This window comes from Phoca vitulina, unplaced genomic scaffold (assembly GCF_004348235.1).
Source record: "Phoca vitulina isolate PV1807 unplaced genomic scaffold, GSC_HSeal_1.0 scaffold2, whole genome shotgun sequence".
NCBI classification, from domain to species: Eukaryota; Metazoa; Chordata; class Mammalia; order Carnivora; family Phocidae; genus Phoca; species Phoca vitulina.
This window is the reverse complement of record NW_022589705.1, coordinates 75800014-75827717: the sequence shown is the minus strand read 5'-3', so window position 1 is coordinate 75827717 and position 27704 is coordinate 75800014. Positions and strand designations below refer to the sequence as shown.

The window sequence follows — 27704 nt, the reverse complement described above, 5'->3', positions numbered from 1 at the left end:
GACAAAAACCAAAACAAAGTAAAAACAAATCTCTATGACAGATTAGTACATATGGTGTGATCTCTATTTGCATAGAACAGAGATCAGCAAACTATAGCCCACAGTCTCACTGCCTGTCTTTGTATAAAGTTTTAATAAAGTTTTGTTGGAACACAGCCATGCCTATATTTTTAAATACTGCCCATGGCTGTTTTAGCATTACAACAACAATGCTGAGCAGATGTAACAGAGATCGTCTGGCCTGCCAACCCTAACTATTTATTGATTGGTCCCTTACAGAAAAAGTTTGCTAACCCTTGTTATAGAATTTACACTACTTTATATTTACATAAAATATCTCGAATGAGATAACAAACCATTAATAATGGTACTTCAGGGGATGGTAATAATGGGAGGTGTTACGTTTTTAGAGTACATCTTATGTGCTTCTATATTGTTTGAATTTTTCCAACAAACACGTGCTACTTTTAAAATGGCAACCATGAACGTGTTTCCATTTTGAATTTCCAGAAGAAGACCCATGGCAGTGGTGGGTTGTGGGTGGTGGTAGTGGTAGCAGGTGTGGAAATCTGGTTGTAACTCCTTGGCCCATAGTGTCACGTCCAAGGGCTTGAAAGAGAAAATAGGTACTTTTTAGTACCTTCTGGTAGAAGCTGACCTTGGCCTTTCCTAAGTTATTTCAGATTCTCTAACGCAGGCTTCAAACTCTTCTTCTGAACTTCTTCAAACTCCCTCTGTCTGCAACACTCGCCCAGCCCCATTCTTGCACAGCGGGCTTCTTCTCAACCTTTAGGCCTCTGTTTAAATATCACCCACTGGGCGAGGTCCTCACCTTCACCAACTGCCATTCTGTAGTTGACTCCCCATTTTTCTTTCTCACAGCAGCTTTCTCTTTCCTAACTTCTGCTTCTTACTCCTTGTTGGTCTACTTATGTATTGTCTGTTTCCCTCACTCACCTTTATGTTACCTTAGGGTGGGGGCCATGACCACTGTGCCACCGCAGTAGCCTCCATATTCAGCATAGGGCATGGCAGGAAGTGGGAGCTCAATAAGCATTTGTTGAATGAATGAATGGTCTCTACACTCATGCATGGGCATCCTAGCCTGTCCCTGCCCAGGAGGAGACCACCTCACCTGCTGGAAGATGACAACAAAAGTCCCCCCCACCATGCACCCATTCTTCTGATGTTTTTGGCTTGGAGAAAGACACTAAGTCTCTCTGAGTCTCACTTTTAGTAACTGTATCCAAAAACCAGGATCCTTCTTATCCCCTCTGTTTCCTTCTAGCAAAGGGTAAAGCTACTCAGGTGGCTGAATTCAGATGAGAATTCCTCAGAGCATGGTCTTATAGAAGTCCACAAATGACATGATTGCATTCAGAATCATCTAGAAGACCTGCCTAGAATGACTCAGACACCACAACCACCTTCCAGGAGCAACTGGACAGAGACACCTACAAACTCGCCCATTACTGCCTTATAAGTAGGCGAGCCTCCAAGATCTCTTTGGTGGCAGAAATGTCTATCCATCTGGTTGTCAGGAGGATGTGAAGTCCATGGAGGCAGGAATTTTGTTTTGCTTCCCGCTTTGTTCTCAGCCCCTATAACAGTGTCAGGCATATAGAAGGTGCTAAATAAATATTTATTGAGTGAACAAAAGAGTAAAACTGCATGATCTGCCCTTGGCCTTAATGAAAAAGCCTAATTCCATGACATTGTTCACTGGATGCTTGCCTTAAGCCTGGTCAGTCTGAAGGTCCTTTGGATCTGGAATTGGGTCCCAGACTGGGAAGTGATTCAGAGTCAAGAGTGAGACGGCCATACTTGTCCTAGGGTAAGCAATGAACATGCATCTGCAGAGAGAGGAGAATGTAGCAGATCCTCAGGAAGAAGCAGGGAGGAGACCAAGTGGTCCTGGAGACAGGAGGTAATCTCAACCTTTGATTCTTCCTTCCTGATTTCAGTCCCTTGGAAGTTTATGCTTCCTGCCCTTGAGCTCTTATATTTTAAAAATATGTTCCCTTTTTGTGTTAAGTGAGAGGGAGTTTTTATTATGTGTACTATGTGTATTAAGATATAGAACCCCTTTTAGCTTAAATTAGTTTGGCCATTAATTTTCTTATAAGGAAGTTTTTGTCTCAAGTTGGTTTGAACATGTTTTGTTTTTTTGCATTTTTATAATAAATTACCCCCTTTTTTGTTGAAGTTGGTCTGAGTGGGTCTCTTGATTTGAAACTAAATGACCCCTGACTCAGCTGCGACCACATTGTTTTTGTTTCCCACCTGGGAATTTGGCAGGATGTGGGGAAAGGCCCCTGGTCTATGTGTCTGTGGTCAGAGAAGGGATTGACCTCAGAGAGTGGTTTTCACTGGACTAAGCCCAGCGGAGTCTGGCAACATCTCTCTACATCACTCCCCTTACTTCCCAAACCAGGACCTTTGAAGCCACAGCTCCCAGGAGACCCAGATACTCAGCCTTAGAGGAGCCCTGGATCTCTCTAAAAGACAAGACAGCATTCTGCCTCTGGACACAGGATGACATCTACATGGATGCGGCCAATTCTTCTCTTCCTAAGGATCCAGACCTGCCTCAGTGTGCTGGTCCTTAGTGGGCTACCTCTCAATGTATGGTGTTCTATGGACTCGCGGAGACAGTGTCTCAATTCTTTGCCATGGATTGGAGACATAAATAGGACACATATACACACACACACCACAAATATTCATGTTATAAATATTTCACACTCATGTGTGTGCAGAACATCATCTCACACTTTATATCTTCAGTAAACAGAAAACTGTACTGCATTCGACGGGGCTAGCCCCATGAGGAGGGTTCCAAACTCTTCTCTCTTCCAAACGAGAGCAGAACACATGAAATATCCATTTCACAGGAAAGAAGGCAACGGATGGAGAAGGTGGATCAAAGTGTGCACCAGGTAGCTCCTGGCGTTGGGCCCCGTGCTGGGGGCTGTGCCTCTTTCCTACCCCCACACCAGCTCTTTCATGCACTGCCTGTTCCTCTTTGATGGGTGAGGCAGGGATGCTCAGAGAATGTAAGGGACTTGCTTAAGGTCATACAGTTAATAAGTGATGAAGGCCACCCCGTAAAGACATTGAGCATGGCGGGGATATCATTGAGGCCATGGGATTCAGTAGCAGAGTAGACCCATTCCAGGAATCCAGGGATCCTGGGATGGGGAGAAGGAGACCATGGGGGCAAGGCAGAGGGTCCCTGGGTCCCACGAAATGGGCTGCCTGACCAGAGGCCGGGGCCATAGGAGAGGGATGACTGAAATTAGGGAGTGTGCCATCTGAGAAGGAAGGAAGGAAGGATGCCTCAGGCCTCACCAGGAACCTCTCGCCCCAAATAGGCACATTTATCTTAGTGCTTGAACCACAGACGCCAACAAGGTGGTGGAGAGTGCATGGGCGGGCATCGCCTCTCCCCTCTCCCCAGTAATTGGCCTCCTTCAGCCACTCAGCTGGCTCAGATGGCTGCCTGGCAGGCCTTATTCCTTGGGGCTGGGTTTCAGAGCTGGGGACCCCTGCAGATGAGGTCTTGGACCAATAGCTGAAAGTGGGAAGGGCTTCTTTGGAAAAGAGGGCCTGTAAGTGTGGCTCTGGCCCGTGGCTTCAGTGGAAGGGACTTGGGGAGAGGTGGCTGTGGCCAGGATGCCGTGAACCCAGGAGCTTACTGTATCCAGGGATGATGAGCTGAAGTCCTCTTGTGAAGGGGCTGGAGGGGTGACCTCTGGGGTGACATTCTGGAATCTCCACCAGGGGGAAGACCCCAGCAGGGACAAGCTGGAGGTGGCTAAGGTGGTTGCTAATGCTTGGCCAGGGCTAAAAGCCATCACTTGTGGTGGCTCCAAGTGCCACGTTTGTGTGACTTTTTCCGGTCGAGCTCAGCCACTTGAGTGTGGGTGTGACACAGGGTGCCATTCTGCAAGGCTGCGACAGAAGGGCGCGGGGGCAGGGAACTTAGGGTACTTCTGTGGGTGTGATGGAAGAGGGGAGCAGTAAGAAAAGTGAAGATGATAATATGGCAGTGGGGACGGCGGTGGTGGAGCAACAGTCCCGGGCTGAGTCTAAGTCCCAAGTCATGCCTCTCTTAGAATTCCACGCTATGTGACCTTATTTGTTCTCATACCAGCGCAAGCAGTAGGGTTTGGGGACAGGAGGTTTATTGAGTGGCAGGTATCTGGAGGAAGAGAGGATGGCAAAATATACATTACCCAGGCCAGCCCCACGGGGAGAGAAGACCACGGCAAAACCTTCTCTACTTTGTGTGCTAAGTATCTTCTAGAACTGTATCTGACAAAGGGCAGGCGGTCGGCAATTTCGAGGATTTCGATGTGTTGATGGATGTGGAGTACTTAGGACTGTGCTGGCAGGTGGTAGATGCTACATTAGCTATTGTTATGATTGGTATTATTTGCGAGTGTATGTGAGACATTCCCAGCAGTTGCCAGAAATATTTAATTAAGGAACCCTTTAAAAGGTTGCTGAGGTCTGACACTATGCAAGTGGGGGACATGAGTCAGAAACTTTTTAATTTTAATGGGTAATATGACCCCATTTGTCCACACAGGCTGAGGAGGCTCGGGTGAACTTGGGTTAGAGCAACAGTAACAAAATCAATCATCTCTAGAGTATCCGTAGTGTTTAGCACCTACTGGGTATTGTACTCCTACATATAATACGTATGTGTAAAATATCTTTTAATTTTAACCTTCTGCAGCATAATTATTATTACCACCACTTTATAGATGGAGGAATGGGTTCCAAGAGATAATAACTTGCCAAGCGCACAAATCAAGCAAGAAGTGGAGCTAGGATTTGGATGATGGTGTCCGGGATAATTAGGGAAGAAGAAAAGGTCACACAGAGAATAACAGGGTAGAAGCACTCGGAATGGCTGGGAGCCTGGAGCCTCTCTTACTCTTGCTGTTGGAACATTATGGAGCACCTGCCATGTGCCAGGCGCCGGACTAAGGGCTCCGAAGCACAGGGTCGCGGATCCTCACAACGTGTCTGTGAGGCAGGGATCAGTCTACCATCGTTTTACGATGAAGGAATGGAGGGTTTGAGAGGTTCAGTAACTCGCCCAAGGCCACACAGCTGTGAAGTGGCAAACATGAGTCCGGGACGCCGTTAATCTGACAGTCTAGATTCTCGACCGGGCAGGGAGCGAGGCCTGTTTGTAAGGAGATGTTTATGGGAACACGGCCGTACCCATTCCTCTATAGTTTGTCCTGGGCCGCTTGAGGGCGGCAGTGGTAGCCCTGGGCGGTTGAGACCCAGACCGAATGCCTCATGAGCCGAAAATATGGACTCTCTGGGCCTTTAAGGAAAAACATGCTGAGGCCTGCTTTGACCCCTCTGCTTGGGCTTGCAAGGACTGACCCTCACAGGAAAAGGACAGGAGAGGAGCAGGGATGTGGAAATAGAAATGAGGTGCGAGGACAGTGCCGGGGCACATGGGAGGGAAAGGCTAAGCCACCTGGAGGGCCACAGGGAGGGCAGGGGCTCTGCTGGTGACCCCACCCCTGTGCCGGCTCAGGCTGGCTCTTGGCCACCAGGGCCCTACCTGTGTAGTCGATGACGAAGCCCGCACTGCTCACGGACGCGTCACTGCGGAAGGCGAGGAAGAGGCTGTTGCTACTGCTCTCAATGCGGCCTGGGAGCTGGGAGCCATAGAAGCTTCCTATGAGAGGGCTAAGGGAGTCCCGTCCGTCGTAGATATGGAGGAAGTCATAGCCAGGCTCCAAGTTAAAGCTGGGGAACAAAAACATCCCGCCCCCACCCCACTAAGGTCAAAACAGGCTCAACCGAGGGAGGGGGGCCTCCCACACAGTGAGCCCTCCACCCCACCGGTGCCCAACTCCTGACACTTCCTGGTGGGAGGGAGGGGGGAAGCCCCGACGGCCTCCCAGTCAGGCCTGGAGATGGATAAGCCAGGCCTGGGGGCAGAGGAGACCGGCCCTACCGTCAGTGCCCAGAAAGCTAGAGCTCAAAACCCAACACCCTCTTTCTGGAAAAAACAAAAAAAATATATTTTTAATTGAAATACATTTGACATATAATATTGTGTAAATTTAAGTTGTGCAACATGTTGATTGGATACATTTTATACTGTAATATGATTGCCACAGTGGTGAAAACTAGCTCCTTTATCACATCGCACACAGGTATCACGTCTTTCTAGTGGTTGCAATGACTAAGATCTAGTCTCTTAACAAGTTTGAGGATTATAGTACAGTACTGTTGTCTGTATTCACTATACTCTGCACAGAAGGGAAAACAAGTTGCCAATTCTATATATTGAGCTCTCTTATCTGCCTCCGATGGTCTTTAGATTGTGTTCTTCTGCACCTCCATTTCCAGGAGGGAAAGAGTCACCCAGGGGGCCATTCCTAGGCAGGGAGGGGTCTAATCTCATGAAGAACCTGGCTCCATCCCCTCATCCCTGCGCCAGTTCCCAGCTTTTCACAGATTCTGCTATCACCCCGCTCCTGGCGCCCATGGGCGTCCCTCTTTCTTAGTTATCTTGACCCTCATGTGGGAAAAAAACTGAATTAAAAAATTGGCAAATTGGATATTAGAGTTCTTGAACATCATCGATCCCACTGGATTGGCTAGAGTGAAAATGATGGAAAATGCCAAGACTGGCAAGAATGTGGAGCCCCTGGGATCCGGGATGTGTATGTGGGGAGCCAGATGTATACTGGCCTCCTTCTTCCACGGCACCCTCACACTGGGGTCACCTGCAAAGGCACACCACCACCGCTGCGTGGTGCGGTCTTCTTGCTCTTATAACTCTGCTTCCAACCACCTGCTCTTGCAAAAGTCACCAGGGAAGTGTCTTGGAGGGAGTCAGTCTTGGTCAGATTACGGCTCCACCACTTTCTAACTGCCTTCTGTCTGTCCCTGTCTTCCTTCAGTCATCACATTTCGTCTGAGCACTCTCAATATGCCAGGCATGGTGCAAGGTGCTCAGGACACAGGCATATGTCAGACGCCACACCTTCTTCAAGATGGCGATGGGGCTGAAGGAAGCGACGGATGTGAAGACAACAAAGCAAAGTATAAAGTCTGTACAGGCACATGGGATCACAACACAAAGTTCCTCGGGGAGGAGGGAATGAAACTTTCATGGAGGCCAAGCTGGTGTCAAGTTTTGGGAGATGCAGAGACCCCCCAGTAGTTGGACAAGGAGGGAAAAGAAAGTCTCCATGAAGGGAGAAGCAGAGGCGAAGTCACAGGGGCAAGGAGTAGTCTTGAAGCTGTGAGCAGTTCAGTCTGGCTGGAGCTCAGGGGTTATGACGGGGTGGTGGGGACTGAGTGGAGAGGTAGGCAGGGGCCAGATTGCTTGGACTGAAAAACCAAAGTTCTGACTTTATAGGGAAGAGGAAGCCACGACAGGATTTTAAAATAAGAGATCGAGTTGTTTGTGTGTTTGTTTTCAAATTGAGGTATAAGTTATACCCCATGAAATGATCAGCTCTTAAGTGTATCACCCTATGGGTTTTGATACATGCATAGCAAGACCCAGGACATTCCCACCATCCCCAAGTGCTCCCCTTCCCAGTCAATCTTCACCACCCCCAGAAGCCACCACTGAACATATTTTTATCATCATAGATTCATTTCGCTGATCCTAAAATTTTGTATAAGTGGAATCATACATTATGGACTTTTTTGGGTCTGTTTTCTTTCGCTCAGTGTGGTATTTTTGAGATTCAGCCATGTTGCATGTATCAGTCATTCATTCCTTTTTATCACTGAGTAGCATGTTATCATATGTTCCAATGAAAGATGAGGTGGTTATTTTAGCATTTTCACATGACAAGATCACTTCCATGGCTAACTTAAGAAGAGGTTGGCATGGGAGGAAGATGGGGGCAGAGGAACCAGTCAGGAGACTATGGTAGTAGTTTGGATGGGAAGTAACAAGAGTTTCAACCAACATAGTGGCTGGGAGGCTGGAGAAGAGGGGAAAATGTGAGGCTTGTTAAGGCAGCAGAGGTTCCACACCCTGCTCACTAACGGAGGCAGCAGGGCAGGTGCATGATGGCGGCACTCCCCAGGGGTCAGAAGAGAACTCTTCTGGGGAGGGGAGGGAGTCATAGGCTTAGGTGTGTACGTGCTGCATTTGCGGCGCCTGCAGGCACCAGACCCCCAACAGTTGGATAGGAGAGCCTGCAGCTCAGAAGGAAGTCTGGGCTGTGGTAGTGTGGAGTCTCCAGTTTATGAGATGAAGGTGAAGCCATCGGAGCAGATGAGCTGGCCCGGGAAGGAAGTGTGGATGAGAAGAGAAAAGGCGACAGAGCCTGGCCAAGGAAGGGGGGTATGACGAGGAAGCTGTAAAGTCACAGAAGAAGCTGGAGAACCAGAGGGGAGTAACTTCACAGAAACCAAGGAGAAAAAGCAGGGTACGGATGGAGGGAGTGATCGAGAGGTGCAGCGGGATAAAACATGGGAAGTGTCATTTTGCGTGGTGACCAGGAGGTCGCTGGTGTCTTTTATCAGAGGACTTGCTGGCGGAACCATGGAAGCAAACCCAGCTATCAGTGGTCTGAGAGCGAACAGGGGGCAAGGAAGTAGACACATGCAGAGATGATTCTTTTGAAGAGTTTGCCCCTAAAGGGATAAAGGAGGCAATGCAGGAGCTGGATGGGGGAGGACCTGAGAAAAACCTGAGCCTGTTCGCACACTAGGGAGCATGAGGGAAGGAGCCCGGTGACAGCGGAGGGGGGAAACACAGGGGAGCAGCGGGAAAAGGATCCAGCAAGGCCCTGCTTTCTGAATCTCAACATCTTCAGAGATAGATAGATAGAAAGAAAGAAAGATAGAAAGAAAGAAGGGTAGAAAGAAAGAATAATAGCCACTTCATCAATTATAGGGATTAAATAAGATAATATGGGTGAGGCTGCTGAGTACAGTGCAGGGCACCAGGAGACATCCAATAGACGCTAGTTTCCCTCCTTCAGGCTCCTTCATCTGCTCCCAGCGGACCTGTGTGCACTCACCTGGAGACCCCGGTCTAAAGCCCCTAGTTGCTCTGAGCCCCTCGTCTCCCACCCGGGGGAAAGGTACATACATGTTAAATACCAGGGCGATGACGTAGTCCGGAGAGACGGTCACTTTCCAGTCACACTCCTTGCCTGGTGGGTAAGGTTCTGGGTAATTTGGCGACAGAATGACGCCTGATGGTCCCGTCAGGTCTCCCCCGCAGGGCGCTGGGGAGAGAGGAAGACAAAGGTCAGCCCTGGGTGCTGGCAGGCACAGTGGAGGAGGCACTGGGTCTGGCAGACCTGAGTGAAAACCTGACTCTAGGGGACAAGAGGAGGGTGGGATGTAATGGATACAGGGTTTTACCTCAAAGTGACGGGAATGTTTTAGAACAGAGGTGGTGGTTGCATAACATTGTGAATGTAACAAATGCCACTGAATCATTCATTTTAAAAAGGTGAATTTTATGTTATGTGAATTTCACCTCAATAAATTATTAGAAACAAAACCAAACTACCTGGCCCCACCACTTCCTGGCCGTGTGACCTTAAGGAATTTACCTAACCTCTCTGGACCTCAGCATCCTTTCCCTATTGCAGGAAGAGGTACTATTTCTCTCAGGGATGGTAGTAAAGATGTTGGAGAGGTCTGTTAAAGCATTTGGCATATGGTAAATAGTCAATATTTGGAAATAGTTGACACTCCTTCTTCTTTTAGACATTTGAACTACATGGTTTCCTTCCACAGCCTCACGTCCAGTTTCCAGCTTTGTGGGTGTTGATCCCGAGTTCCAGTGCGCCCACCATCAGGAGATGTGAAGAACACAGCCACGTTTACCTGCCAAGCACGGCTGGCCTCCTTCCTGTTAATGTTCTCGGCTTCTGCCTGGAGCTGCAGATACTTTCCAAGTTTCCAGAAGACCTTGTCTAAGACAGCGTGTGCACCTCACTTGGATGGAGATATGACAGAGCTCCATTCGTCCGTGGTGGTCCCCACCCCACCCCCCTGAGGACGGACCTTTTAACGGGCAGGGAGGGGGCAAGTGGCTGGTGATGCAGCAAGCGGCTTACCCAGAGCCTGCTGGGGCACTTCCCAGATCCTGAGTCAGGTTCTCCCCTAAATGGCTGGGCCACTGCCCTGTAGCTGTGGGGTCTGGTAAAGCGGGGGCTGGAAAGTGTATGGGGTCGTCAACAGGAAAGATGGTAGAGACTATCAATATAGCGTGGTCTGAGAAACCCCACAGGGCGCCATTGGAGGTTGAAGTCAAGTAGGTCAGCAGGGGGCCCATAGGAGCAGGGAAAGCCGTTCAAGGAGAGGCCAGAAAATCCGAGACTGGACACGGAGGTGGGAGCCAAGGGCGTATCCAAGACCCAACTCGAGAGCAGCCACTCGCTTGTCACAGAGCTGAGCTTTATTGCCTCACGCTGTAGCTTTCACCCAGGGTAAGCCTCCGAGGGCTCAGTCAATGCCCACCGGGTCTTTTTAAGAAACAGCAGGCTTCGGGCTGGGCCGTAAAAGCCCCAACATGGCCGAACGTAAAGCCTGAGTGATCACAAGAGTAGTGGATTTGCCCCCTGCCCCGTGGAAAATATATCCCAAGTCCCAACTGGAACACCAGGAACACTCAAGGGGGCACTTATTGTAGGTCCGACATGACACACAGCATTCTAGATACCTCATCTCATTTATGTCTCGTAACCACTCAGTGAGCTATGGATTCTCCTTCCTGGCTTAGAACCAAGGAGCCCAGGGTTCAGGGAGTTGAAAGACCCGCCCAGAGTCACTCTGAGACTCAACCTTCATCCGTCTGGCTTGAAAGGGCAGCACTTTCGCACTCTTCCATTCGGCTCGGAATCGCGGGTGGGGGAGAAGAGGAGCAGCCCCCGCTGGGAGAGCTTCAGTGAGCAAGGATGGTTCCCTGCACCAGGTCTGCTTAGTGTCTGGCTCGCTTCTCCCCCGCGCCCTCTTGTTGAAGAGGGTTACACCAATGCGACACGCCGGAGGCCTGTACGATCAGGATAAAACCTTGCACTTCGCACAACAGGCCCCACTGTCCCGTGCCCCGAGAGTGGCCCGACCCTAGCAACGGTCTGAGGCAGCCGGGGTCATGTGGGCGGTCCCAGCTCCCTGGGAACCTTCCTAAGGGGGCACAGTGCCGCCTCCATGAGGGCAAAGGCCACAGGGCGTGAGCTTCCTCTGTGGCTCAGGGGTTTCTTGCCTTAAGTTAGCCAGGGATGGGGGTGAGCCTGGCTGTTTCTGAAACTGCCCCTACCCCCAAAGTGCTTGTGGTTTGGGTTCTAGGCCTCTGTCCTGGAGCAGTTCCCTTCCAGATGGTTCCCTGGCATCGGACATTTGGGCATCTGCTTCCCACTCAGGACCCCAACAGGGGCTTCATCACCCTCTGCCATTTGTGTGTCAAGGCCTGCCAGAATCCTAGCGACTTGGCCAGCAGGAGCGCTCCTGCTGCTCGGGGCTGATGAAGGGGTACACCTTCCCTTTCTAGGCCCTGGCACTAGGCAGCAGGACAGCCGAGCTGCAGGAGACCAAATGAGGCCTTGGCAACATCCCAGCATCACCTGGTCCTTTCAGCAGGTATTCACCGGGGTCGGGAAGCCAGGTGGGAACTAGAAGCCAGGTGTCGCTCCTAATCCAGGGCGCTTGCCCCACACCCAGGGTCACGCCCTGTCCCCTCCCTACTGTGAGTCAGGAACAGAGGGTGGGCTCTGGCCTGCGGGCCCAGGCTGGAGCTTACAAACCATGGAAGCCCAGGAAGGGGTGGCAGCAGGCAGCTGGTCACCCCAGATGGCCAAGCAGTGGCCGGGCAGTCCCGAGGGATGAGAGGTGTGAGAGAGGCCATTGAACTCGAAGTTACATAGTCCTGGGTTCCAATTCTGACCGTGCCGCTTACTAGGTGTGAGCTTGGGCAAGCTCTCCCATCTCTCTGAGCCTCCACTTCCCCATCTATAAAATAAATAATAATAAAAAAAGAGTAACAACAATAATAACTTCTAACACACATCGTGTTCACCGTGAGCCAGACGTGGTCCTAGGCGCTTTACAGCATGAACTTCTTTCCTCCTCAGAACAGCCCGGTGAGCTAGGTACTCCTAATGCCCCTATTTTACAGGGGAGGAAAATGAGGCCCAGGGAGATTCAGTAATTTGCCTAAGGCCACACAGCTTGTTGTGGTGAAGCCACCAGACTCGGTCGGTAGTTGCAAACCAGAACCTGAGCTCTAAACTTACCATCTGATGATTCCATTTGCGAGAATGCAGCTAAAATGTCTAGCCCAGTGCCTATCATGGGGATGACGCTCAATAAATACTTGTTTTCTCCCTTTGCTTCCTCCCTATAATGAAGGGATATCAAGGCCAGCCAGACCAGTCATGGCAGACTGCCAAGGGAGCTGGAAATTAGGGGCTTGTCACTGGGATTTCCAGACTGTTTGAGAGAAGAGACAAAGACATTCATTTTGTTGCCTGAGGAACGTTTCCCCAAGCTGAGTACAGAAGAATGGGTAATGAAAGCTGAATTAACCTCTTTGCCCTGCTCGCTGCACATTTATTGCTCTCAACAGCTTAACACCGTGCACGCCCCGCCCCCTTCTCCACCTGGGCCAGTCTTGTCTCAGGACCTGCTTTTCTGTAGGAGAAGGCTAAGGAATCACAGCCCTAGAGAATGTTAACTTTGGAAGGGGCCTCAGAGGTCATCTGATTCCCTCCTGGGCCTCACCAGTATAATTCCATTGCCCAGGTGGGATTTGGGTTCAGGGAAGGGAGGTGAGTCCAAAAACTCGAGAGAAGAAAACAAAGAAGGGAAAGAAGGGAGGGAGGGAGGGAGCGAGGAAGGAAGGAAGGAAAGAAGGAAAGAGAAAAGGAAGGAGGGAAATTAGTATTTCTTGAGATTTGGGTTAGTTGTGTCCTCACGCCATGATGCTGTGAGTATATTTACTCTCACTTAATAGAATAGGAAACTGAGGTTCAGAGAGATGGAGTGGTTCCCCTGAGGCCACTGAACTAGTCAATGGCAGAGCCAGGATCTGAACCCAGAGCTGTCTACTTCAGGACCCCACACTCTTTCCTCCATGTAGCTGAGATCGGAGCTGTTTCTGGAAGCCAGGTCTCAACTTCCTGTCAGCTGTATATTCACCATGCTCCTACCACATAACCCAGGTGACTCCTAATCACCTTTGAGAGACAGGATTCAGTGTCTCACCTTCAGCAGCAGGCCTGAGAGCTTGGCTGGCAAAGGCCAGTCCTCGGATGCCTGGACAGAGCCCCCCACTGAGCCTTTGTGGAAAGCCATGCAGGGCATCGCCAGGGTGAAGGCTGCTGGGCTGTGTCTTGGGAAGTCCCTGGAACCCATCCCCGGCACAGGAGCCAGTGTGGGAAGTAGGAAATTGAAAGGCTCTGCTTTCAGACTGATGTGGGTATGAATCTTGGCACGGCTATATCCTAGCTTTGTGATTTGGGCGAGATATCCAAATGTGTCTGAGTTTCGGTTTCCTGAACTGTAAAATGAGGGAATGGTGCTCATTTCAGAGAGCTGTAGGTAAAGTTAAATGAGGCTGGGTAAGAAAATGTCCAGTGTGGGGCTAGCACACAGTAAGGGGACCCAGTGGCTACTGCTTCTCTTCTAACACCCGTCGTTGACACAGGAGATAAATGCATTCAGTATTTGGCCTGAGAAAAAGGGTCATAGGGCAATGAGCACCTGGAATGTTTCTATTTCTCTCTCCCTTCAAGTTCCCTCCTCCTCCCAGGCTCAAGGAGCTGGGGAGCAGGATTATTCACCCCCTAACCGTTACAAGCTACCTGACCTTGGGCAAGTCACAGAGCTTCCATTTCTGCATGGGTCAAATGGGGAGATTTTAAGAGTAAGGACAGATCTAGAGATCTAACACCCAGGTAACCAATAATTTCCTTGAGAAGAGAAAGGGGAAGGTTCTTCCCTTTACACCCAGGCCTGTGGATGCCCTTCTCGTGCTTTAGGTATTAGAAGGGGCATTTTGGAACCTGCTGACCTTCCTACCCGAGCTGACCCATTGTCCTCATTCCAACCTATATAGCCTGAGCCACGGAGAAAAGAGGCAGACGTGCCTGGTTAGACATTTTGGGGACCACTTTGGAGAGTGAAGAATTTGTCACGTGTAAAGAGTGTGAGTGTGTGAATGTGAGGGAGTGTGTGTGTGCGCATATGCACGCAAAGCAGCGTAAACTTCGGGTTTTCTGCAACTTTCAGCTGCTCCGAGGCTCCTGGCCAGCCTCCAGATGCAGCTACCACTTAGGCCACGGGGTCTGGAACACACAAGCGGGGCGCCCAGAGGGCAGGATTCACCCTGCGGCTGCTTTGTACCGATGCACGTTGGCGGGCTGGGCTGCCAGAAGAATCTGTTCTCGATCTTCACACAGCTGATCTCTGCGCTCCCCTGCAGCACGTAGCCAGGCTCACACTGGAACACCGTGGAATCTCCGGCTTCCCAACTGTCGCCACTCCGGCTCCCATTCTGTGGGACCCCAGGGTCGTTGCAGGACGTGGCTGTGGACACTGGGACAAGGGAGCAGAAGAACAAGTGCCAGACAATGAGGCTCCCAGCCCATCAGCCTCACTGTCATCACCGTGCCCGCTGCCAGTGTCACGGCCATGATCTCTGTCACCTCCCACTGGCGGCATTGGCAACAGGGCCACCGTTTCTGTTCTCACCCCCGTTCCTGTCACTGCCTCCACCACCACTGGGGACCACCATCAGAGCCCTACCAGAACCTTCACCATCGCTGGCATCCACCTGTCACGAGATACCATGAGTTAGGTGTGACTGCAGAGCTGTGATTGTAGAAGAAGTGAGTTGGGTTCGATTTAACGATACCCGTCTTGCTGCACAGATAAGCAGAGACAAGCAGGGTCTGCCAGCGGGCTGGGAGCTGGTCTGCCTGCACGCCGAGCAGTGGCACGGAAGGCAGAGGGAGAACTGCAGTCAGGTGGAGACCACGCCCTCTCTTGCGCGGCAAACGCCCAGCGACCCATCAGACTGAAACCGGAGGTAAGTCTGATGTTTGTAGCAGGTGACAAAGTAGTGTTCAAAACAAACATTCGTAGCCGAGATGTATGTAAACATTCAAAAACCTCAGGAATGTGGGAGATGTTCACAGTCTGATACCTAACTTAGTGTAAGATGGACTGTGCGTGCTTTAAAAGTGAACGTCAAATGAATGATGGAGGGAAGGAGTAAATGAATAAAAGAATGAATGAGTGAATGAATGAGCAGATGCACTGTGAGTGAAGGAAATGACAGAAGAGAAAGTCCAGAGAAAGAATCGGGGCAGCGGCAACCTGTCATCCTCCGGACTGTGGTCAGCGGGCCCCGGGGACAGGAGGCACCGGAGGCCACAGGATCCGTAACATTCATTTGCTTGGAGGGTCAGGTTCCCCCCGCCCCCAAATTTTGAGAAAAATAGCATGCACAAAACCCAATGAATTTATTGTGGAGTAGAATGTAAAATTCACCTGAGTTCTTCAGCAAAAACATGAAGCCTAAAAGAGACTGTAGCCTCCTACAGCCTCCAGATTGGCAGGGGGAGATACATTTACTCTCTTCTGCTCTGAGGCGGACTTCAGTGGAAAAGCTCGAGAAGCCCCAGCCCAGGGCAACTGTACACACTAATATCACCAACTATAAGATCTAAGATTGTGTGAACAAGTCTGGAGTTACAGCATCTGATACCGCATACCCAATAGCAATACATGAGATAAAATAGGGCCCACAGTCAGACCTGGCTCTATGCCTGTTCTTGTAAATAAAGTTTTACCAGAATACAGGCATGCTCATCTGTTTACATATGCTATACTATACTCCAGCCACAACTGTAAATTCTTCCAACACAGCAAGCTCAGGTCCCTCCCTGCTTCCCCCCCACCCTCAGGGCATTTGCACCTGCTGGTCCTTCTGCCTGGAAGGATGGTGCCACAGACCTTCCTAAGCCAGCTCCATATTGTCATTCAGTTTTCAGCCCCTGAATCACCTCCTCAGACGGGCCTATTTGACCACCTTCTTCTGGGCTCATCCCTTGACCCCCTTCCACCGATTTGGTCACATTATCCTGTTTTGTTATTTTCATTGCACAATCTGTAATACTCTTGCTAATTTGTTTGCCTTTTTATCATATGCTATCACTTGTGCATCTCCGTGGGAACCAAGACCTCAGCTGTTTTGCTTCCAACTGCATCCCCTGGGCCTAGAACATTACCCAGCACACAGCCATGCTCAGTAAATATTTGTTGAATGAATACATAAATGAACAAATCATCACCATCTGACACTTACTGAATTTATTTATAAAGTCAAATAAGAATCAATCTTCTTCCTTCCCAATTAAGAACAGACTTAGCTTTCATCTCTAGCTTTATAGCGACTGTACACATGTAAATGATTCCCTGAAAGAAAAATAGCTCCCTGTTTTGACCATACTTGGAAAAATTATTTATATAGGAGGCGACAGAGTGCAATGATGAAGATCCTAGGTCTGGGAATCAGACATGGGGGTTTTGATCCGGTCTCTGCTGCTTATTAACTAGATGACCTTGTATGAGAAACCTCCCTGGGCCTCAGAGCCCCTGTCTGCGGCATGGATTAATAATGGCCACCATACTCTAAGGCTTCCTTGAAAATTAATAGCAGAGTGCTTAGCATGGTGCCGGCTCAACGGGTAGCAGCAACTATGCTTCCCTCTCCTTCAGTGTCCCCCTCACTCTCTTTGTTCCCACCTTCCCTCTTTAATGCTCCTGAATTTGAGCTGCTTGGCAAAGCCTCAGGGACACGCTGGATCCACGTGTTTCAGACAGGATGTTAGATGTTACACAGTCATGTTTACTTAATAAAGCCAAGCCTGCACTAATCGTCTCTGGCATTTCTGCACAATCCCCTGTCAAACACACACTATAAAGTTAACATGGGGTGAGCCATTTGCCCTTCCGTAGAGGAGTCCTGGTATTTGCTAACTGATGACAGCCACAGGGCAAGGTGACCTTTCCTGAACCTCGGTTACACCTGGACCCTGGGCCAGGTCATCGCGGCCTTTCTGGAGCCCAGGCTAGGTAGCTTAGCCCACTCCCCTCTCCATGGACCTAAGTGATGCTCAGGGTGGCTTGCCTCAGGACACCCATATATTAGAGAAAACCATGTGTTCATGTGTGCATGTGTTCATGTGCCTGCTTATCCAGTAAGCAGTGAGTGAGCACCTGCTGCATGCATACGCCATGGGTGGGGGGTTCTGAGCGGCAGGACATGGTCCCGACTCTCTAAGAGCTGTCTGTGGAATGGCAAGGGTGTGGCCACCTCCAACACAAGGCAAAGTGTCTGGGACTGACAATGTGCTGAAGAAACTGAAGTAAAGTGCTCTGGGTGCCACAGGCCACAGCAATTTATTCTGAATGGGGAGATGAGGAGGAAGTGGCATCTGACATGAACCTTGAAGGGTGAATAGTACTTCTACAGGCTGGGCAATGCGTGAGGAAGCAGCCTGAGCTGCTGAGCGAAGGCAAGGTTTGCGACAGTGCCCAGGGATGCTGTCCCACGTGGACATGCTGACGGTGCATGGGAGGTCAGATAATGCAAATCCATGGGGGAATTTGTTAGAGCAATTAAGACGGTTTTTTTTTTTTTTGTTTTTAAAGCCATAACCATTAGCTTGGGCACAGTCAGAGAAAATACATGTCTGGTTTAATTATTCATAACACTCCTTTCCCCAGAGAGTGGACTGAGGTGTCTCTTTAGCATTCTACTCTCCTCACTGCTGGGGGATCCTTTATGGCTTATCCCAGCAATCTCTAAAGTCTGTCCCATAAAATGCTAGTCTCTTGAGATGGTCTAGGAAAAAGTCATCCATGGTCAAATATGTTTGGGAACTGTGACCTACTAGATAGACACCTTCTGAATTCACCTGCTAAATTAGCATACCAAAAGTTCTCAGAGGTCCCAAATTACAGATAGCCTCTTTAGGTTTGCCTTGACCTAAGCACCTTCTCAACATTATTTGATCGTGCAGAGTTCTTTCTTCAGCAACATCAGTTAACAGTTCGTGGAACTCTAGGGAACAGATGTGGGGAAATGCTTATCGAAAATGACTCCCTTGTTGCCCCGTGGTGGGACCTAATCTTGGATGAGATCAGCGTTACCCTGGGTCCCCAGAGACTCTCCCTGGGTGAATGGGTGCCAGGATTCCAAGTAAGAAGACTCCCAGTGAACCCTGCAAGGAGCTCTTCCTCGCCAGGCTAGAAGCTTGCATCAGTGTTAATCGGGCAAGTTAATGGGTATAAAGGAACGTAATCCTGGAGGCCCTCATCTGCCCTACAGACTATTGAATGGTCGTCTCCACGGAGAAAACAGATGCGCACAAGAGCTACAAGCAGGGTCTGTAACACCATTCCAGCCCACCTGGTACCAGAAATATACCCAACCACCCTTAGTTAATACACCAACGAGGGGAGACTGCGGAGGCAAAGCCATGGCATGGGTGCCACATGGGCTCGCTCTGCAATCACCATGGCAACGCCCCCTCCCCACACACAGTGGAGTAAGGACATGGTAATGAAGACAGCTGCTGTATAATAAACATAAGCATAAACCGAGGCACAGTCACTTATGCAGGGAGATGAGTGATGGAAGAGGCACTTCAGAGGAGATGAGACGGTGCATCACAGGGGGAGGCAGGATCAACACATGAATTATCTAATACTGGGACTTGGATGTGTGAGCACTGCCCATTTTTGGTAGCTCTTTGTCATGCTCCTCCATAATTGGCTACTATAGTACATAATTAATCGAATTCAGATCATTCATGTTTGGCTCTCGGTCCTTCCTGAAACCCACACTAGGTTAAGAACCAGAGTGTGTGGCACGTAGAGCGGCTTGTCCATAACCAAGTCCCATCCCACCGTCACTGGGGGCCTGCGTGCCTCCTTCCGTGCTCCCCGAGTTTCAGCCCGCACGTTCTGGATCCTCTCATCCTGCCTCTGCACTTGTGCACATGTTCTTTGCACCTACGGTGCCCTTTTCTCTCTTTTTCATCTAACAGGGATCCACAGATGCCCCCCAAGTCCTACTCCGTGGCACCTCCCACTCCACAGCATCATCAACTACCCCCTGCTTGAAACATGGTCTTTCCTTCTGTAACTTCTACTACTCATCCCGCGGGTCTGAGCTTGGGCATTGTGTTTTCTGGAATATCTTTCTTCCCTGATGCTCCAAGGTGAACATTATAGTTTATATTTCTCTCCCCAGATACTCATCAATCTGCACGTTAGTGTCTCTTAAGCTGCTTGTCTTCCCCTGCAGAGTAAGCTCAGCACATGTATTTGAACAAGTGCTAACCAGGTACCAGGCACACAGCTGCTGCTCAGTGACTCTCTCTACAAGAGGAGAGGCCTGGAGGAAAGGAGGGACTGGAGGGAGCGGGGCTATGCCGCAGGACAGACGGACAGGGGTGGGCAGGAAGTGAGCACAGACCTGAGAAGTGAATGGCAAAGCCCTGCTTGCTGGTGAAGAAGTCGGTGCTGAACTGCAGAACGACCGAGTTGAAGGTGCTGTGCAGGTCCTTGGGCAGGGCCGCTCCGCTGAGCTCCTTCAGCAGGACCCCACTCTCCACGGGCCCGTCCCAGATGCGCAGCACGTCGTGGACCTCCTCCGTGTCAAACACCAGGAAGTGGAGCCTGAACAGAGAGAAAAGGAAGGCGGTCACTGTGGGCTCAGCACCTTCCTCCCAGGGGCTTCCGGTCAGAGAAGGTGGGAAACCCAAGAAAGACTTGCCAGAAGGAAGGGACAGCAGTGTCCAGCAGCACCCTCATGGCTTCCAGCCGGCCTGCTCCTCCCACTGGGGGTCCCCAGCAGCAGGGACGGGGGTGAGGGGGGGCAGGTTTTGTGCACCTTGTTGATTATCATGAGCTTCATGTTACCACTGTCAAAGCCCCTGCCCCCCCACCCCCGGTCTCTTCACTGTACACAACGGTCCCCAGACTTCTTCCTGAGTCCACATCCATATCATTCTAGATTGTGAGGGGGACGCTGAGAAGGCATACACTCAGTCAAAATCCCAGAAAGCCATTTTGACAAACTGATTCTAAAGTTCATATGGAGAGGAGAAAGCCCCAGAACCACTACACGATATCGAAGAAGGACGAGACTGGAGACTGACACTACCCGACGTCAAGACTTAAGACAAAGCTGCAGTAATCAAGGCAGTGTGGTATCAGCAAAAGAACAGGCAAAGAAATCAATGGAACAGAATAGAGAACTCAGAAACAGACCCACAGAAATACAGTCAATTGATCTTTGACCAGGGAGCGAAGACGGTCTTTTCAACAAAGGGTGCTGTAGCCACTGGACACCCATATGCAAAAAATGAATCTAGCTGTAGACTTGAGGCCCTTCATAAAAGTTAACTCAAACTGACTGGGGAGGGTATGTGTTCTGGTGAGCGCTGTGAATTGTGCAAGACTGTTGAATCTCAGATCTGTACCTCTGAAACAAATAATGCAATATATGTTAAGAAAGAAAAAAAGAAGAAGAATGTAGCAGGAGGGGAAGAATGAAGGGGGGGAAATCGGAGGGGGAGAAGAACCATGAGAGACTATGGACTCTGAGAAACAAACTGAGGGTTCTAGAGGGGAGGGGGTTGGGAGGATGGGTTAGCCTGGTGATGGGTATTGAGGAGGGCACGTTCTGCATGGAGCACTGGGTGTTATGCACAAACAATGAATCATGGAACACTATATCTAAAACTAATGATGTAATGTATGGGGATTAACATAACAATAAAAAAAATAAAAAAAAAATAAAGATAACCAGTCGTGCCAAAAAAAAAAAAAAAAAAAAGTTTACTCAAACTGGATCACAGACTTAAATGAAAACATAAAACTATAAACTCCTAGAAGACAACGTGGGAGAAACCCTACACGACCTTGGGTGTGGGGAAGACTTTTAGATATGACGCCAAAGGCATGATCTGTGGAAAAAACAACTGATCAGCTGGGCTTCACTGAGATTACAAATCTCGGTTCTGCAAAAGGCAATGTCGAGAAAACGAGCAGACAAGCCGTGGACTGGGAGGAAATACTTTCAAAAGACACAATTTGATAAAGGACTGTTACCCCAAATACATAAAGAATTCTTAAAACTCAACAAGAAGGGGCGCCTGGGTGGCTCAGATGGTTAAGCACCTGCCTTCGGCTCAGGTCATGATCCCGGGGTCCTGGGATCGAGCCCCGCCTCGGGCTCCCTGCTCCGTGGGAAGCCTGCTTCTCCCTCTCCCACTCCCCCTGCTTGTGTTCCCTCTCTCGCTGTGTATCTCTCTGTCAAATAAATAAATAAAATCTTTAAAAAAAAAAAACAACTCAACAAGAAGAAAACAAGTCTGATTAAAAAATGGGCCAAAGACCTTACCAGACACCTCACCAAAGATAGACAAATGGGGAATAAGCACATGAAAAGATGCTCCACATCCTGTCATCAGGGAAATGCAAATGGAAACAGCAATGAGATACCACTACATGCCTATGAGAATGGCCTAAATCCAGAACACTGACACTACCCAGCGCAGATGGGGGAGGGAAACAGGAACTCTCACACACTGCTGGTGGGAATGCAGTATGGTACGGCCACTTTGGAAGACAGTTTCGCCATTTCTGACAAAAGTAAACATACTCTCCTTACCATACCATCTGGCCCTCATGTTCCTTGGTATTTACCCAAAGGAGTCGAAAACTTAGGTCCACACAAAGACCTGCCCACAGATATTTATAGCAGTTGTATTCATAATTGCCAAAACTTGGAAGCAACCAAGATGTCCTTCAGTAGGTGAATGGATAAACTGTGGTACATCCAGACAATATTATTGAATTATTCAGTGCTAAAAGGAAATGAGCTAAAAAGGCATGAAAAGACATAGAGGAAACGTGAAAGCATACTACTAAGTGACAGAAGACATTCTGAAAAGGCCACATACTATAGGATTCCACCTGTATGACATTTTGGAAAAAGCAAAACTATGGAAATGGTATAAAAAAAAAATAAAACCCTGCTTGCCAGGAGCTGGATGGGTGGGAGGGATGAATAGTGGAGCACAAAGGGTCTTTAGGGTGGAAACACTCTTAGGATACTATAACGGTAGATGCACGTTATCATACATTTGTCCAAATCTATAGAATGTACGACATCAGAGTGAAGCCTAATGGAAATTATGGACTTTGAGTAATAACGATGTGCCAGTGTAGGCTCATCACTTGTAACAAATGTCCCACCCTGGTTGGGGATGTTGATAATGGGGAGGCTGTGCCTATGGTGGGGCAGGAGGCAAATGGGAAAGTTTTGCACCTTTTTCTCAATGTTACTCTGAACCTAAATCTGCTCTAAGAAACTCGGCCTTAGAAGAAGGGGCGTGAGGGTAAAGGTAAGGGGTGTGTTGTGGGGTTTGAGAGGCTGATCCAGTTGTGGTGGGGGGGAGGGGTGAGCCTACATCTTGGTTTCCAGGAGCAGAACTTGGGATACTGGCTACACACAGGCTTGGCTTAGATAGTCCCTGGGGATCTGAAGAGGCCAGGCAGGGGTTTCCATGTGACGGGGGGTGCCTGCAGGCCACAGACAGAGCTCTCAGGGCAAGGTAGCTGAGGAGGAACCCTGAATTCTCCCAGGACAAAGAGGTTCTGGCTGCCAAAGCTATTGACTACCAGCCTCTCTGTTAATCAAATTTTTATTTTGGAACAATTTTAGACTTGCACAAAAGTTGCAAAGTTAAAATGGAGAATTCCCATAGACCCCTCACCATTTCTCCCACTGCTTATGTCTTATGTTTCCCAGGTGCAATTTGTCAGAACTGAGGAACCGACATCGATGCATTACTGTGAACTCAGCTCCACGCTTCATTTGGATCTCACCAGTTTATCCACTGATGCCCTTTTTCTGTTCCAGAAGCCAATCCATTTACCACTATCTCCTTTTAAAAATATCTTTAGAGAGGCGCCTGAGTAGCTCAGTCGGTTGAGCATCTGACTCTTGGTTTTAGCTGAGGTCTTGATCTCTGGGTCCTGGGGTTGAGCCCCCCAGTGGCTGGCTTGGTGTGCTCAGCGGGGAGTCTGCTTCTCCTCTCCCTCTCCTTCTGCCCCTCCTCCCTCAAATAAATAAAATCCCTAAAAAATATCTTTTTAAATTATAAAAATAAGACATGCTTTGGGCAGAAAAAGACAAACAATATATAGCTGTACTGAATTTTTTAAAAAGTCCCTTTCTTACACAAACCAATCTGTTCTCTAAAGCTTTTTACTTGATATTAGTCTTGGTGCATATCCTTCCAGACTTTCTTTCAGTGTGCATGCATTCCCCACCCCCTCTCCAAATGGGACCATATTTTACATAATTTTAAGTCACTTTTTTCACTTAAGATTGTTATGGACATAATACATATACTTCATTTTTTTCCCTACAAAAACGGACATTGTTATATTTCACTATCTCACATAAGACTGCAAAGAACATTCCTATCTTTACATTGCTTTGCAATTTCTGTTAATATTTCAGTTGACTGTTGGAAGAATTTTTGGGGGGGATGGGCATACACTTAAAAATCTTTTATAAATGCTGCTAAATATTCTCTTAAGTGATTGCATCAATTTACATTCCCACTAAACAGTATCAATGTCACTCTTCTCTCTAAACTTCACCTCATCAACATCAGATATTACAATGTTGTAAATATATTCTATATTAAAATACTTGCCCATCTGCTAAACCAAAATGGAATCTCACTGGTGTTTTTAGATAATTTAGTTATGTTGTATATCTTTGCACATATTTATTGCCCACTTATATATCTTCATAACCTTTATCCGTCTTAACTGAGTTGTCTTTTAAAATTCAATTTACAATTAGTAATAATTCTATTATAATTTTTATTATTTTTTATATATTTTGATTTCTCTCTTATATATTGCTAATATTTTCTCCTAGCATCTGCTGTCTTTTTGCCCTTTAAATTTTGTTTATGGTGTCTATTTTGGTGTTGGACTTATTTATTTTTTTAAAAGATTTATTTATTTATTTGAGAGAGAGAGAGAGAGTACGTGAGCATGTAAGTGGGGGAAAGGGGCAGAGGGAGAGGGAGAGGAATCCTCAAGCATATTCCTTGCTGAGCACAGAGCCTGACATGGGTGGGGCTCGATCCCAGGACCCTGAGATCATGACCTGAGCCGAAACCAAGAGTCGGACACTTAACCGACTGAGCCACTCAGGCGCGCCTGGACTTACTCATTTTATGTAACAAATATGCTCATCTTTTCCCTTAAGGATACTGGTGTCGGAGCTCAGTCGGTTAAGCGTCTGCCTTCAGCTCAGGTCAGGATCCCAGGGTCCTGGGATCGAGCCCCACATCGGGCTCTCTGCTCAGCGGGGAGCCTGTTTCTTCCTCTGCCTGCCGCTCCCCCTGCTCGTGCTCTCTCTCTCTCAAATGAATAAAATCTTTTTTTTTTTTTAAAGAGATAACTTAGAAAAAAAGATACTGGGTGTCATGTTATGCTTGGGCAAACCCTTTTCTTCCCACAATGATTAAAAAACCAAACTTGAATATTTCCCCAGAACTTGTTAGTTCTATTTTTTGAGGTATAGGTTCATTATGTTTCCAAATGGACACTCAACTCTCCCACCACCTGTCTAAAGTAGCCTCGTCCCTGTTTTGACTATCAAAATACTGTTTATTTCCTCCTGAGCATTTATTGCAGTTCATACTTAGTTTATTCGTTTACTACCTGTGTCCCCAACTAGAAAATAATTTTCATGAGTGGGGGCCCCAGTGCCTATGATGTGCCTGACACTTTGGATGGTGCTCACGAATGTCTAGGGAATGAAGACATTTGTCACTGAATAATCCAGGCTCCCCTCATGGGTTCGAAATGTCATTTTCGTCATGACTCTGATTCCAGACGCCCTCCTTAGCTCCAGGGCTCCCTCCTTGGTCTCTATGGATGTCACTGGTGGTACCACAAACACACCTATGCAACTTACTTCTGTTTTCATATTTCATATTTTCATATTCTTCTAGGGCAAATCCCCCTTCATATTGTTTCCCCCAAATTTCTTAGCTATTTTCCCAAATTTATCCTTTGAGAGAACTTTATAGTTATCAAGTTCCAAAAAAATCCCATTGATATTTTGATTGGAATTACACACATGCATCGATTCATTTGGGCAAACTGATACCTGTACATTATTTTCCCCAGCCAGGAACACTATAGATATCTTACCCTATTTAGGGCTTCGTTCAGGTACCTTGGTAAAGTGTCATGGTTTTCTTCTTTGTTATGTTTTTCTTTTTGCATACCTCTTATTAAATTCTTTTTTATTCCATTGTGAATGAGATTTAATTTTTAGCTACATATTTATCGTTGGATATGTGTGCATGTTTCTTTTCAGTTACCAATTAGTTTTACTAGGATTCAAGTGAATCTTCTGGATTTCCTGAGCAAACCCTTTTATAGATAGAGGTGCAGGTCCTCCACACCAGTTGTGTGGGTTCTAGTTTGCCTGGCAGGCATCCCCTCGGAGGGCTTCTGACAGGGTAAAGACAGATGGGCTTCCATTCCATGAATTCAGCAGGAAACAGACTGGCAGCCTGGGGCCCCACACTTGATTGGAAAGAGGAAGTAGGAGCTCCCCAGGAAGCAGAGCAAACATGCATACCCTCCGCTGTGCCAAGCTGCCCCCTTCCTTCTCTGCTTTCTCCATGTTACTCGATGGACTGTGAAATTGGCACCAACCACAGGAGCAGACCAAGAGGTAAGCTGTGTGGTGTGGCTGGACGCGTTCTCAGAAAATACAGGTTCTCGGGTGCTGGACTTGTCAGGGAAGGAGGGAGGAGATGAGACTTGAAGTTTGTATGGCATGAAAGGGAGTGTGTTTTTTTTGCATTAATAACGTGAGACAAGGGGCGCCTGGGTGGCTCAGTCGGTTAAGCGTCTGCCTTTGGCTCGGGTCGTGATCCCAGGGTTCTGGAATTGAACCCTGCATTGGGCTCCCTGCTTCTCCCCTGCTCATGCAGGTGAAGGGGCTAGGAAGAAAGGTGATTCCCACAATGGAGTTCAAGTGGCATCAGGAGGTTATAGGCAATAGAGCTGGGCTGAGAGAGGGAAGATAATGAGGCCCCAGAATTAGCTAGAGGAGTCTGGGTTTCGTCCCCTTTCAGTTAAGAGACCCACTGAGGTCCCAGAGGGTGAATAACTGAAGGAGTGAGTGCATGAATCCATGAATGAATGAATGAATGAAATTCCAGGAGGAGCAGTCTGTTAGGAAGCTGTGAAGAGTGAATATGGAGATGGAACAGAGATGAAAAGAAACATGTTTATATAACAACCACCGTGTACAAAGCACTTTCTCGTGGTCCCACTTAGCCCCCGTGAGCATCTTTATTTTGTAGGTGACATCCTTCCCATCTTTAAAAAAGAAATCCTCCGGAGGCTCAGAGAGGTTGAATAACTTGCCTAAGGTCAAGGGCTGGTTTGAGAGTGAGCCAGAATTACATTATATAATTATAGTCTGGGTCCAACTTTGGTGCTCTCGCTCTTTCCCCTGAGAATGCTGCCTGCGCCTCGGGAAGGAAGAGGCTGTGGCCAGGAGCCAGATGTGTGCCCGAGAGGCCCTATCAGTAATCAATACTTTACATGTGAATCATAACAAGGTGAAAGGGCTGATCTTTGAGACCATGAATTAAAAATGCCAGCTCGTTGCACTCAGCTCAGCTGATCTGATAATCAGACAAAAGTCAAAGGCTTGGCGTTGAGGAGGTCTAGAGAATGGCAGGGGGAAGGCGGGAGGAGGGAGCCCGAGGTCCTCTGCAGGCAGAAACAATGCAGCTCAGCAGCCGGAAGGACAGAGGCTGAAGTGCCAGACCTCTTACTGCATTCGTTTCAACACCTCCCTGTGCTGGGTGCGGGGAGATAATGGGGACGAGGACAGACAGGGTGTCATTTTCCAGTTGTTTCTGGACATGGGCAACACTCCCTCATGCACAAACTCCTGGAAAGATGATCAGCTGCGGTGGCACTTGCGCTGAAGGCAGCAGCGTGCTGAGACGGAGGACCTGCTTTCCAGAGAGTGGCCGGGGAGGCCCTCTGGAAGGAGGGGACATGGAAGCAAGGGGCGAGACTCGCAGGTGCCAGCCCTGGGAAGAGCAGGGCGGAGCAAGAGGTCGGAGGAAGCTTCCTGTGGTAAAGAGCAGCATGTGCAAAGGCCCCCGGCAGCCAGCCTGGAGCGTGTGAGCAACAGAAAGGCCTCCGAGACTGTCGCTTCGGAGGCCAGGTTGGGTGGGGCCCTGAGGGGCGGGGGTGGGGTGGGGGCGGGAGTTTGGGTTTCACTGAGGGATTTCTCCGCTGAGGCCTGGCAGGATCCGATTTCCATTTTATGGGCAGCTGTCCAGATGGGAATAGGGGCAGACGCTCGAGGGGGTGCAGGGCAGGTAGCTGGGGGGCTGCTGCAGGGGTGTGGTGACCCCTTGTATTAGAAATCCTTGATGAGAGCCAGGGAAGACTTCCTTTGCCAAACCAACCACGCTGATTAAGAAAGACTCTTATTGAAGACTTGTTTTCATCTTCTAGAAATCAAAGTCTGTAAAATGCTAATCAGAGGTTCTGATTGATAGGGCTAATTCCAGGCC

The 27704-nt window shown here is 48.6% G+C and overlaps 1 protein-coding gene across 5 annotated transcripts in view; it reads right to left on the bottom strand.

The window, feature by feature from the left end:
- The window catches only part of CSMD2 (CUB and Sushi multiple domains 2), a 583106-nt gene that overhangs the window by 130222 nt on the left and 425180 nt on the right, over positions 1–27704 (bottom strand). For all 5 annotated transcript variants that reach the window (XM_032388322.1, XM_032388331.1, XM_032388357.1 and 2 more), the window contains 4 exons: positions 19520–19722; positions 14374–14565; positions 9107–9245; positions 5594–5781 (listed from right to left, as the gene is read on the bottom strand). In XM_032388322.1, the coding sequence (XP_032244213.1) occupies positions 5594–5781; positions 9107–9245; positions 14374–14565; positions 19520–19722 (722 nt within the window). The remainder of the gene's footprint in view (positions 1–5593; positions 5782–9106; positions 9246–14373; positions 14566–19519; positions 19723–27704) is intronic.